This window comes from Rhinolophus sinicus, linkage group LG03 (genome assembly GCF_036562045.2).
Source record: "Rhinolophus sinicus isolate RSC01 linkage group LG03, ASM3656204v1, whole genome shotgun sequence".
Lineage (NCBI taxonomy): Eukaryota > Metazoa > Chordata > Mammalia > Chiroptera > Rhinolophidae > Rhinolophus > Rhinolophus sinicus.
The window spans coordinates 30,048,633-30,062,238 of NC_133753.1; the positions used below are offsets into that span (position 1 = coordinate 30,048,633).

The window sequence follows — 13,606 nt, forward strand, 5'->3', positions numbered from 1 at the left end:
TCCCCTCTCAATGTGATTCTGGTGAGGCTGTCTATTTAGTGTCCCACTCCCAAGACAGACATGTGATACAGAACTGGCCAGAGTCCTCACTCTCCTAGTCACAATGCCTATCCCAAAGATGGACATGTGAGCCAAAACAGAAGGAACATCCTGGAATTTTAAATACAAATGCCATAAGAAAATCTTTCCTGTGAACTCACTAGTTGGGAAGGGGAAAGCCTGAAATTGTCTAATACTATATCTCCTAATGTGTCTGTCTCCCCCAGTTCTGGCTACATGAAAGAAGTCAGCCTGCAACATACTCAGAAAAACAAAGCACTGAAGTGGAGAATAAGAATCCGTGATTACTAATCACCTAAAGTCAGTTCCTGCTCTGAGGCTTTGTAAATTAATAAATTCCCCTTTTCACTTAAACTCATTTTGAGCTGGGTATCTGTCATTTGCAATAAAAAGGTCCTAATCCGTGTATATAACTAACTCAAGAAAGAGATATATCTCAAAAGATCTTGTAAAGATTAAAAAGATACTACCAAATGAAAGTGAGAATATTAATTACAATTAGTACATCCTTTTTGGAAGGCAAGCTTGTAATTTCTATCAAAATTTTAAAATTCATACCACTGACACCCAAATTCTTATTGTAACTAATCTTACATTTTAAAAAAAAAAACAAATACACAATGATAAATATATATTATTATCTACAACATTTGTCACAGTGAAAAATCAGGAACTTCAATGTCTATCAACTGAGGACTGATTAAATCATAACCTGTGATACAATATGACAGAGTCATTAAAAAGAAAAATGTATATCTATATGAACTATTCGTTATATGCCAAGGAGTATGATGTAGTGGTTAAGAGCTTACACTCTAGGAACAGACTACATGGGTTCAACTGGCAGAGTGGACTCTTATCTCAGTAATTTGAGCAAATTCTTAATCTCTGCTACAATGTCAACTGTAAAATGGTGATAGTATTATGAGGATTAAATGAATTAACAGGCTCTACAACAGACTCTAGAAAAGTATTTTATACTTGGTAAGCTCTCAATAAGACTATTATTATTTTCACTCATATGAAAAGATGTCCAAGATACACTGGAGAGAGAGGGAGATGCAGAATACTATGTTTGAACAAAGATCACAAACTCAAATGCCTACGGGGTGAAGCAGATTAACATACATAAAGTGGGAATTGCGGAAAACTGGAGAATACTGGCCTTTATCTCCAGAGGACAGCCACTCTAATCAACTATTGTCCTATGAGAAAGAGGGTACAGTGTTGCTGAATCTTAAAAAGCTAAAAATATTGGTTTATATGAAATATCTTTCTTTAAATGTTAGAAACATATTTTTTGTAAAAACATAATATTGGCCTAATAAAACACATTTTCTGGTCAGTTATGACCAGTGGTCTGTCTGCCAATTTGCAAACTAATATAAAGTCTGATTCCATATGTGCATATTCAAATACGCGCTTGTATATAGAATAAACAAAATCTTAAGTGTGGTTAACACTAGAGAAGTAGACTGGAGCAGTAAGGTGGTGAGGTTTAATTTCACACTTTACCTTTCTGTATTGTTACATTTTTTTACAACGCACAAATACACTCTAATAAGTTTTTAAACTAATTAAAAATATGATTTGCCCCTCACCACCCTCACCCTACCCCCCACGCCATGAGCAACCTGAAGCCGGACACACGGGCACGGGCTGGGGCTCCGGGGGCATCCTGGAGGAGGAGGCTGCACAGTGCTCACCAGTGGCCTCCCTAGGGACATTAAACCCAGAGAACTCTACCTGCTCTTCCGGTTGTTCAAGGGGTTACTTGTGTCATAACAGCCTGTTGGTTTGTGATCTTTGACAGCCGGGCAGGAGCAGAAATGGCCAAGAATGCACTGAACGTTATATGCTTTGATCGGAGGCTGGAGTTTGCCAAAGCCAACACCAAGATGGCCAAGAACAAGCTAATGGCTACACCAAATCCCACCACTGCTCATCCTGCCCTAGGAGCACACTTCATCGCACGGGACCCCTATGACCTGATGGAGGCTGCTCTGATACCCCATCCCCAGAGGTTTGGCCCCCTTACTCTGTACACCACAGAGCTGCCCCCCCCCCATCTCACATGCTGCATTCTCACATGCTGCATTCACCTACCCAGCTGCCACTGCTGCTGCCCTACATGCTCAGGTACGCTGGTGCCCTTCCTCTGATACTACCCGGCAAGGATGGAAACATCATCAGTTCTGTTAGTTCTTGAGACGTGTTACCGCAGCTTGAAGCCCCCTGCCCCACTGGGGTGGAAGCTGCCCTGAGCTTCCACTGCACTTTGGCGGCCTGTGAAGAGCTTCTGCTTCCCTCAAAAGACTGTGAATTTGAAGCCTGAGTATTACATTACTCAGTGGGCTGCTTCCTGTTTCCTTTCTCTTCTCTTCCTCAGCCCTGTCCTGCCCCAGAGCCCTTCTCCAAGGGCTCACGGGAGGATTCAGGGGCCTTCTTGCTGGGTCACCCAGACCCAGCTCGGAGGCCTCACGGGGACCGAGCAAGGCCTGACTTCTGGTCCAAACTGGCTTCTGCAGCTCCACCTGAAAGAAATGAGGCTTTGATTTTGTATGTTTTTTGGCATGAATTAAGACACTTAGACTTGTGTATATGTGAGTGTACAGTTTGTTCTCACATTGTGTCACCATAGCAACAGGTCCTGGCCACTGATGGTTCAGCACTCCTGGTTCCTCTCTCCACATCCCTCCTTTACACCCACCCGGCTTAAGTGAGGCCCGAGCCCTGCAGCCACGTCTACCCGGTGCCCCCACTCCCTGGCACCCCCACACTTTCAGGCTGAACAGCAACAACCACCCAACAAAGACGGAGTGTTTTCTTTCTCATTTCAAATTAGGGTCCTCTGATTCCTCATCCTCAGATGGGCCAACAACTGTTAAGAACATCCTTTCTCGGCCCATTTTGCTTACCTCTCCACGGCACACCCCACCCTGCCACTGCTCCTCATTCTTTCCAAACTTTGAAACCAACAAAAAGTGAAAATATTTTTGTACCCTGTGTAACAAAATATTTACACATCATAAAAGATTTTTGTGTGTGTGCAATTAATTATTAAAGACACCTTGTTCGCCCTGTCAAATAAGTTTAATGTTTAGTTTGAGGCATGAAGGAGAAAAGGGTTTCCATTCTCCAGCCATTAGCCTTTGTCAGGCATTAGTTTAAGAAAAACAAAGGAAAAATTGTGCAATTTTTGGTTTCATAAGCACATCAGTGCTTTGCCTTTAGCTGCAGCTGTGGCAGTCCTACGGTTTTCAGACTTGGGAGACATGGTAGCTGTTGTAATTGCTGATCCTGTGAAAATGTGAAGCTGGATAATATATGAGATGTAAAACAAAAAGTCATCCAAAGAAAAAAATATACATGACTTAAGAATTTAGGAGCTTTCCCATTTGCAACTAAATTCAAATATAATTTCTATTGCATGGATATTAATTTTATCAAAGCATAATTTTAAAAATTGGCATCAAAATCAAAATGTTCAGTATTGACTCTTAAGTGGAAGGGAAAAGATGATCACTTTTTTTAATGTTTCATGTTTTTTTAATTCATTTCTTATTTCCAAGATACCCAAAAATGCTTAACCCGAATTCGACTTTAAAGATTGTCAATTTCAATTGTACTTTTTTTTTAGTGTTCTTTTTTAAAAAAGGATTTAACAGTACACAGAGAATTAAAGGAAACAATTTCATTTCTACTTAGCACTCAGACTGTACTTTCTTCCTTTCACAAGTTTCTGGATTTTTATTAACATTTTTGGCATCAGACAGATCCAATTAGCCATGATCCTGAAACCTCAGAGTACAAAGAAATAAGTAAATTAATAAGTAGTACCTATTCATCCTCTGATACCCTCAACCCAAAAGTGAAAATACTTATTCTTTAGACCTCACTTCAAGTCTAACTAAATGTGATATCACATATAATTCTTAGCAAGGTTGTTATAATTCTTCTGACATTAATAATTCTCCCCAAGGCTATAGCAGATTAGAAACTAGAAGGGGAAGAGCAAGTATGTAAAGTCACAACTGAAAAGCAAATACGATATATTTGTATTGTACTCTACAATAACAGAATAGAATATAAAAATATAATTGTTAAGAATACAGTCAGACCTGTGCTTGAATTCTGGTACTGCCACTGGTGTTATCTTGAGCAAGTTACTTAACTTCTCTACTTCTTAGGCAGTATAAAAGGAATACTATAGTACCTCATAAAGCTTGTAAGGATTGAATAACATGCAAAGTGCTTAGCACAAACAGAACATACTTACATTGTATCTTCCATTTTAGAAAGCAAGAAATGTGTAATGGTTTAAAAAGGTGTGTGTCAAAAGTGGCTTGACAATTTTGGTGCTTATATACATCAAAAATAAAATATAGAAGTACTTTATTCCTTGAAATGCAACATAAATGAAGCATGAATTTGTCAATATTTCTTCATTAAATAGTGTGTTAATGTTAGTGCTAAAATATAAGCTCCAAAAAGATAAGGACTTGTGTCTGTCTTAGTCACTATTGCATCCCTCACTTGAGCACAGAGCCTGACACATAGTAGATGCTGAATATTAAATACATTATTTGCTTTGTTCTTTGTTCCTCATATTAACCCTATAAGGTAAGTATAATTGCCCCCATGCAAAGCTAAGGAAACAGGTGAACTGCAGTTAAGTGTCTTGAAAGTAGTAGAAGAAGTAGAGCTTTTCACTCCTATTTTATGCTATTTTGCTATTCTGGTATCTCAATTAACTTTCAAAATAAATAACAGTACTTTCAGAATTTCTTTTACCTATTTTAAATTGTCACTTTTTAAGATGCCTTTTAAAAAATTATTCTAAAATAATCCTCATATAGACTACAACCATCAAACTAAGAGGCAATATATTATATTTGATAGTATAAAATGTCTCCAACATACATTATTAAATCATCCTGTACAAGTTGTAAATATATAAAAAAGTACTAAACCCCATTCCATCTACCCTGAACTGTCTTTTTTACTAATAACAGTGAAGTTCTAGTTTACCTAAATATTTCTGGGTAGCTGATTCCTAAGCTACTAGGTATGTGTTACACCACCCAATTTTTTTATTAAACATCTTCTATGCAATTACTTCATTAATACTGTGTTTCCCCAAAAATAAGACCTAACCAGAAAATAAGCCCTAGTATGATTTTTCAGGATGACATTCTGTGAACATAAGCCCTAATGCATCTTTTGGAGCAAAAATTGATATAAGACCCCGTCTTATTTTGGGAGAAACACGGTAGATACTATGACAAAATGGCACAAAAGAAAAACACGATCACCGGTTTGAAGAACTTTAAAATCTATTTTGAATAAGATTATACATGAAGGTGTTAGCAAATTGCACCTCAGCAACATATGAAGAGGAAAGGAAGTAAAAATTATTGAGTATAAAGTGCAAGTTAGATATACATGATAGGCATTTTCACATTCATTATCTCAGTTCTTCTAACTCAGTGAAGTAAGTTATTGCTGGTTCATTTTGGAGAAGGAAACTGAAATTCACACAGGTTAAATGACTTCCTACAATAAAGGGCAAATCAAGGTCTGAAATACAAATCTGTTTGACTCCAAGGTCCTTTAAAAAAAACAAAAAAACACTACACCTTGCAGCCTAGGGTCTAGGCAACAATTTATAAAAATTGTAGGAAAATAAAGATTATCATTGTAGAGAATAATTCCTAGGAAAGATATTATTGAAGAAGTGAAGCTTGAGCTGAATTTGAAATTAAGTGTAAGACTGGAACTACTAGTAACAAAAAAGGTTAATGCCACAAACATTTCTAAATTGAAAAAAAAATCTAAATATATTTTCCTTCTGTTTATACTAACAGGACGTAATCTCTGAAATTTTTATCTTTTCTTCCATTTCTTATTCTCTTGCATGTCTATGTATAATTTACCCCTCGTCCATAATCATTTTCATTATAAAGACCAAAAAAAATAACTAAGCCTGATATTCTTTCTCTTTCAGCTGGTCAAGATGCTAAAGGACAGAAACATATTGCCACAAGAGCTTCAAGTTATCTCAGAGAACGATTCCTTCATGTTACTGATGAGAAAAGTTGAGAGTTAAGCAATATTGTTCAAGGTTACACAACTTTACCAGACTAGCATTAGAAAATGGGTCTTCTAGTGTTCTTCCTGTGACCCAGTGCTCCTTACATTGTTTTTGTTTATTTTTTGGTTTTTTTTGGTGGAAGCACTATTAATAGAAGAATGATGAAGTCTGGAGTTAGGTAATGAGTTCACTTGAAATTCTTTAAAGTTTCTGATTTTATCTTAAAAGCTCATGCAACATCTATACTTTGTGCCTAATTTAAACTATTAAAGTATTTAAATTACACAGTCTCAAGTAAAATTAATACTTCAAGAATTATTATGTTTGTTCCCACAGCTTAGATTCTAAAGTTTAGGCTCCTTAGAGTACCCCTTGACCACAATGTCAAGTACCTCAATGACAGGTCATAAATTGTGTAGTGCTTCTTTCACCAGATCTCATTTTCTTGCTCCTTTATTTTTCAAATTAGCAAATTTTTTTAAAGCATAGTAAATTTAATTCCATTCTTTCAAAATGTATACTTATTGGCAAGACTACTATAAAAGTGTAATTATACAAGTTTCAAGAAGTTCTACTTACTTAAAATTAATTAAATACAAATTCACCTATGAACTCACTAAACAACCTGGACAGGTTGTCTACATGACAGTACTATTAGACATTTGCTTTTTGGAAGGTCCTAACTACTTTTAAGCAAGTTAAATAATCTTTACTTCTTCCTTGGTATTTATCTTCTCTGCCCAGTTGTGAAGGAAGAAATCGCTGTGCTTTCATTACTATTTTTAGTGTTTTTTTTAACATCTCAAATTCCAAATATGCTTTGTTGTTCTTCAATCCTATTAACAGAAGCAAAGTGTAGATTTTACCTGTTTTACTCACTGTTTCAAAAAAGCACTCTATTCAACTCAACCAGAAATCTACCGCCTGGAAGAGTGAAAACATAGACTCCTAGATCATTTTCTCCCTATAACATACTGCTGATTCTCCACTATACACCTCTGTTAAAGTCAGTCATTTGTGATTTTAATAGTTAAAATTCTCAATATGTAACAAAGTATGAACTAATTGTTTACAGTCTTTGCCCAGTAATGATAGTATTAAGTATATTTATTAGAAATTAATTTGACAATTTTCTACTTTAACTAAAAATTTAATTCTGTAATACATTGCTTCCAACCAAAAAATCATGAAAGAACAACCTAGTTTGAGAAATAGGCTTCTTTTCAACAAATCATATAGATCAATATTGGTATATTTGCTAGCACACACAATTCCAGTTGGTAGGATTTAGGTTTTGTTTGCAATAGTGGTTTGGTTACTTAATATCTATTCTCAAAACAAAGATATATTTATATATCTTCATCAATAAATGGACTTTTCAGAAAATAATATTGACAGTTATAATGCACAACGATAAGCTTGAGAAATGAAAAAAAAAAAAATGCTTGAACAATTCCAGAGTTACGTGACTATCATCTCCTTGGCTTAGAATTTGGTTTTTCAATATTTTGACTTTATTTATGAATGACTGAAATACTCCCTACGTGTAACTAATATTTTAGGTGTTCTAGTTTATAATTAGCCTTTTGTCTCTTTTATCTAGTCTTATATTTGTTCTAATATCTCTTACAGATTGAAAATTTTCAACTTAGTGCAATAAAAACATATATTACTAGAGTAAAACATGATTTTAAAATATCCCTTCCCAAAAATTTGCATTTTCCATCCATGTTGTTAGTGAAAATTTTGATAATGGATTATCATCTTTAGCTAAGCGCTTTGGTACTGGAAATTAGCAGTATCTAGCTAATATGATACTAAATAGCCAATGGAACATAATCTATATCATTCTATATTATATACATAAATACATATATTCATTATTTTCCTGATGTTTCCGTGAAACGTATATAACAGAACTAGGATGCTCCCTTGAAAACCACCTTCTTTAGAAATAGAAAAAAATTAGGTGAAAAGTGACACATTTGAAATATAGTGAGTCTGCTATGTAATTGTTAAGACTGACTATAATTACTACTAAAGCTATCAAAAAAGTCCTACATCTGTCCCACACTTGTTTATTTGCTTCATGTTATTCATCTTCAGTCTCTGTTATTAATAGCAATAGAAGTAGAGAACATTAGAAACAGATATATTAAAAACTAGATCTTAGCTCACCCAAGACTATATAACCTTCATTTCTAGCAAATCAACATAATTACTAACAAAGATATTGTTCTTAGATATGGACAATAATGTGCAACATAAAATGTTTCCATAACCTATTTTATATGCAAAAATGTTACCAATTTTCTTGATTAACAATATAACTATAATACCCATGTTGTATTATCATAATCTGATTTCCAAAGCCTTAAATAATTCAAGAGCCAACCAAAAAAAGAAACGCCTTTACTAAATATTTTCCTTTCTACCATTATTCTTTGAAAATTCTAATAGTTAATTCATTTGATGAAAAGTTTCAATAGACTGCATACGACAGATGCCAAATTCATAGCTGAGATGATTACAAAATCATCTAGAATATGAAGTTTCGAAGTATAAATATTATTTTTCAACATATAATCCAAAATGTCACCAAGAAACCAATTAACGACTTCAGAAGTGGCAATACAATTTCACAAAAATACTACCACATTGTAAAATGTGTGCATGGGTAGACAATTCTTTCCACTACCCCTGTAAAACAGCTTTAGATAAAATACTTAAAATACCTATTGTGAAGCATGCAGAGGATATTTTATTAAACAAGTCTTCCATCTTTAAAGAGAGCCACAAATCACAACTCATAAAATCACAGCTTTAAGTATGGCCTCTTAACTCAATTTTCTTAAATATGAAATCATAGTACTTAAGTTCAGTAAAGAATAATTTTACATAATAAAACTGCAACACTTGAAGTTCTACAAGACAAAATTGCACAACATAGTTTCATTTTTATAGGGCTTTTTTTTTTTTTAAACAAAATAGCATCGATTGTCAAGAGCATAAATTAAGCTGTGTAATAAAATCCACATTTGCAGACTGAGGGCTGGTGCCCTTTCCTCTGATTCTTCTCCATTATTTCCAAGCTCCATCATAGTAGATAATATTTATATCAAAAACTTTTCAAGTAAAAACTGAGTTATTTCAGACTGCAAATATCCATTTTATCGTCAAATCCCATTGCTCTGTTACCACTTCTCCCAAATCTGCAACCTCCTCCTCATTCCTTCAGTGGCATCCTTAGTCCTGACCCTAGGCTTTTCCCCCTAAATTGTACCTCATTCTCATGCGACAGCTTTTCCAGATTAGATTATCTTTAATTTCACTGGGAAGGCTCTCTTCTCTCCTTGACATTTTGCCTGTGCCACCTACGTATCCCACCTATCCCACCTGGGTTTTTCAAGGCCTTTGCATTACATTTTTATTCTGCTCAAGAGCCTCATGCTCACCAACATTTTCATTTATAAGGTTGCCACTAACTTTCAACTCCCCTTAAAAAAAAATCAGTTTCTTCTTACCTCTAGTAAATGTACTAAATTCTGCCTTCAGGTAATCACATTTGCTCCTAATTCACCTTAATATGGAATCCTTTTACATTTAACCCTCAAACACACAGGTAATTTATTTAGACAATTTTAGCAAAATAATTACATACACTGTTTTAGTTGTTTGCATATCAATGTTATCCCTATGGAACAGTAGGTATACAGATAAGGACTGCATCTTTCAAAGCATTCTGTACACCTATCTACTATGTCACTTGACCCAAGAAGGATGATTTACTAAATAAAACTATTATGGAAAGCTTAAACAAAAAATGTTTTTTTAAAAATCTGTTTTAACTTTAAAACATCTATGACCTTTCATTTCCGTGGACAGCTGACATACTTTGGTATTCCTTAAGCTTAACTCTTACTACTCTATTAATTTTCAACACATGGCTAGAATTTAAAGTGCAAGTTGAGAGCTGATATAGGGTGTACACTTTTTATCCCCCGCGATTAGAGTCTTTGAAAATCATCAATGTCAACTCAATTCTGAGAAATACAACTGAATCTTTGCACAAGACAACAGTTTCAGAACCAAAAAAAAAAAAAAAAAAAGAACAGCACATCTTCTGATTTGGGGGGATTCCTTTCCCGGCAACTAGTTTAGCTAGTTTCTCTATCCATGGGGCTTTGGATTAAGAAAATTCAATAAATTACATAAATTAACATCTGGAAAGAATACGAAGAAAAGGCAACCAGTATACTTAAGAGTGGAAGGAGAGTCACGGATATCTCCTTTTCATAAAACTCAGCAGCCAAATTAAGCTTTGCACTCAGTACCTACCAGCAGAGAAATTTTTGTACCTAATATAAGCAAGTCTCATTCAATTTAGTCCCTTCTCGAGCACCGTCTCAACCTGTCAGAATTTGACAGGGGGGAAAAAAATTAAAAAGAATAGGGGGCGGGCGGGGGGTGGGGGACAGACACTAGAATTCCCGTCTATACGGTTTCTTTTTCCGAAATCACAACAGAATGCCTTGGATTTCCTTCACTCCGAATTAAGCCCTCAGATTCCAAATATAGTTCTTTAACCCCCGCCTCGCCACTCAATTACACAGAAGCCTTGCCAACTACAGAAACACAGCAGAAACCCCTACAAATCGGCTTGCTGTTCATCTCGGAAGTCATGCCCTGCAGCAACTGCCTATCGCCGAACTGAGGGACATTACCCAAATACAACGCAACGGAATCAGACGTGCTGGGCACACAGGGCGTCCGAGAGGGAGGGAAACACGACCCGGGAAAAGTGCACTCCTGAACAGCCTTGGGACCATCCGGGAGGGGGGTTCCTAGAAGGGAGGAGGACAGAGGAGCCCAAACGGGGGAATCCTTCTCTCTCAACTGAAGAGGGCTGGATCCCCAGCCGCAGGCTGCAACCTGTCCCTCTAAGGAAACGAACAGGAGGGCAGAGGGCCCTTAGCTCGGAAAGGAAGAATTGCAGGCACTTTCCGAGGTCCGGGTGCAAGCCGATTCCCCGCCTCCCCGGGGAGACAAGGGGTGTCCCATGGGTAACTGAGGAGATGCCAGGCTCCTGAGGGGCAACCTGAGGTGGAGCAGAGATCTGCCTGATGAACACCCAAGTCTTGACCGGCCCGTGCCCCGGGCAAGCACCACAAGAGCAGCGCGGGGCTGTTCGAGTGGGGGAGGGCGAAGGGAGGGGGGAGAATGGGATTCCCCCCTCTCACAGACGAGCATTAGCGGAGGAAGCGCGCGGGCCAGCCCAGAGAGGCGTGCTTCAGACTGCGGAGCCGGGATCCCCGCGCTTGCACCGGCAGCAAGGAGCCCCGCAGCGCCCGCCGCACCGGCCCCTCGGTCCCCGGGGGCCAGGGACTTCGGCGGCTAAGGAGCAGGGGCCTGACATCCCACGGGGCCGGCTCTAGCTCCGGGGACCCCCGCGGGAACACCCCAACCTCCAGCAGCTCCCAGCGGTTGTAAAACGGCCCCCCTTCCCGTCCCCCTCCTCACTCTTCCTCCCTCGCGAGGCCGCAGAGAAGGGTTACCACAGGCAAGAAGCCTGAGGCAAGTCAGGGACAGCGGCGGTGGCGGTCCCGGACCTCCTCCCCCGGTTACCTGTAAGGACTCCGACACGGATTTGATGATCGTGGTTAGTGAGGATCATTCCCTCGGTCGCCATGTTTCCCAGCGCAGTCACCGCACTGACAGGAGCCGGGAGAAGCCGGAGCTCGGAGCGCGCCAGCCGAGAGCGCGCTCGCCTTGGAGAGCGCGAGAGCGGGAGCGCGAGGTGAGCGGGGAAGGAGGGGGAGGCAGCCTTGTGCCCCGCGGCCTGCGCCGGGGAGAGGCCGGGCCGGGAGCGCGCGAGTCCGCGGGAGGGGCGGAGTCAGGGCGCGCGACCCCGAGTCCGGGTCGGAGGTGGCGAGCTGCGGGTGGGAGACGCGGCGGCTGCGGGAGGAGAATGCCCGGAGGTGTCGGTGCGAGGCGGGAGAGACCCAGGCCGCTCTGCGGAGCACGATACCCAGGGCGGCTGGATGGCAGCAGAGTGAGGGGAAAAGAGAGCACAAGCTCGGAAGGTTGCGGGGGCGGACTCGGGGACAGGGCGGAGCCACACCGCGAGGCGTGGAACTTGTGGAGAGTGAGGGGAGGAGTGAGCTCGGCTGCGGAGTACCGGCAGCGGCGAGGAGCCGGCCCAGCCGAAGGAGGACCCGGGAGCGCTCCGGGACGCGCGAGTAGCGCCGGATTGGCTGGGAAAACGCGAAGCGGGTGCGCGCGAGACACGAACGCAGTCTCAGCGGGACGCCAGACAGAAGCAATCTCCTGCCGAGCCGGGCTCCACTTCGTTTGTCAGCACCTCTGGCCGGCTCTCGGGGCCACGGAGCCTCTCTCCGGAGAGGACGAGGAAAGGGCTTAGCACGCCGGGCCACCCCTTGAATCCACCGGGAACTGCGGGCCGACCCCCTGAACGCACCAGGGAACCTGGAGTTAGCTTAGAAAGTTGCGTGGGTGGCAGAATGGAGGTTACGGTGACAGTCCACCGTGGGCGAAGGAGGTGTTATCCTGTCTTGCCTCTTGTCCCCGCCTGCTTCCTCGGGTCTGCTCGTCCTGCTGGAGGATTTCCGCCTCTCCTGTGCTTTAGGATACCCTCTCCAAGTCTACATGACAGTCCTCACGAGCTTAGGAGCCTGCAGCAGAGTATCTCGAGTGTAGATATCTGACTATCTTCTTGCTGCTGTCTTGTGGCTTTTTGTCTTCATCGCCACGATCTCTGCTTTTAAATGAAAAACACCAATCTTAGAAAGTGGGAAGAACGTGTTCCTCCCACCTGAACCATGTCACAAAAGCCGAAATAGAATACAGGCCATGACAATTGAGTTTCATTTCAGTGTTTGTGGAATATGAGATTACCATGAAAATAGCTTTTGTTACCACTTGTTTTCAGGTGTTTCTCATAAAATGTGTTATTTAATCACCTGTGGCTATTTCACATCGGTTTCTTTTTTCCCTTCTTTCAACTTATGAATAAAAAGTTATATACACACGTATATATTTTTTCCTCGGGTTCTCACCCATGGTAAAACCTAGGAAGCATAAAAATGAAAAAGTGTCAAAAATGTATAATCATCAATGTTTGTACACAATTAAAATCTCAGTCATTGTGATGGTTTTGAGTTTTTTTTATTGGTCCATTTGGGAACATGGACTTACCTTCTGACTGAAGATTTACATTGTTATGTATTTCGTTTTAAATGAGTACCAAGGAGATGAGGGATAGTATTGAGGTGGGATAAAATGAATTATTAATAGTAAAATTTCTTTTGAGTATGTGTATTGCATGGTATTTTTGACAGTGGATTAAAAATTGAAACCAGATCATGAACCCACTTCCTATAATTATCACCATAGAGCCTGGTGGCCAAGGGATTCTTAACTAGTTTCAGATGA

The 13,606-nt window shown here is 39.8% G+C and overlaps 1 protein-coding gene and 1 pseudogene across 33 annotated transcripts in view; one reads left to right on the top strand and one right to left on the bottom strand.

Moving 5' to 3' along the window:
- GPHN (gephyrin) overlaps nucleotides 1-12,466 on the bottom strand; it is a 428,300-nt gene extending 415,834 nt beyond the window's left edge. For 3 of the 33 annotated variants that reach the window (XM_019733621.2, XM_019733618.2, XM_074327335.1), the window contains exon 1: nucleotides 11,780-12,466. In XM_019733621.2, the coding sequence (XP_019589180.1) occupies nucleotides 11,780-11,843 (64 nt within the window). In that variant the 5' untranslated portion in view covers nucleotides 11,844-12,466. The remainder of the gene's footprint in view (nucleotides 1-11,779) is intronic. The other 30 variants (XM_074327338.1, XM_074327336.1, XM_019733606.2 and 27 more) reach the window with 18 other exon arrangements.
- On the top strand, nucleotides 1,453-2,323 carry LOC109448204 (RNA-binding protein with multiple splicing 2; annotated as a pseudogene).
- Nucleotides 12,467-13,606: the final 1,140 nt, after the last annotated feature.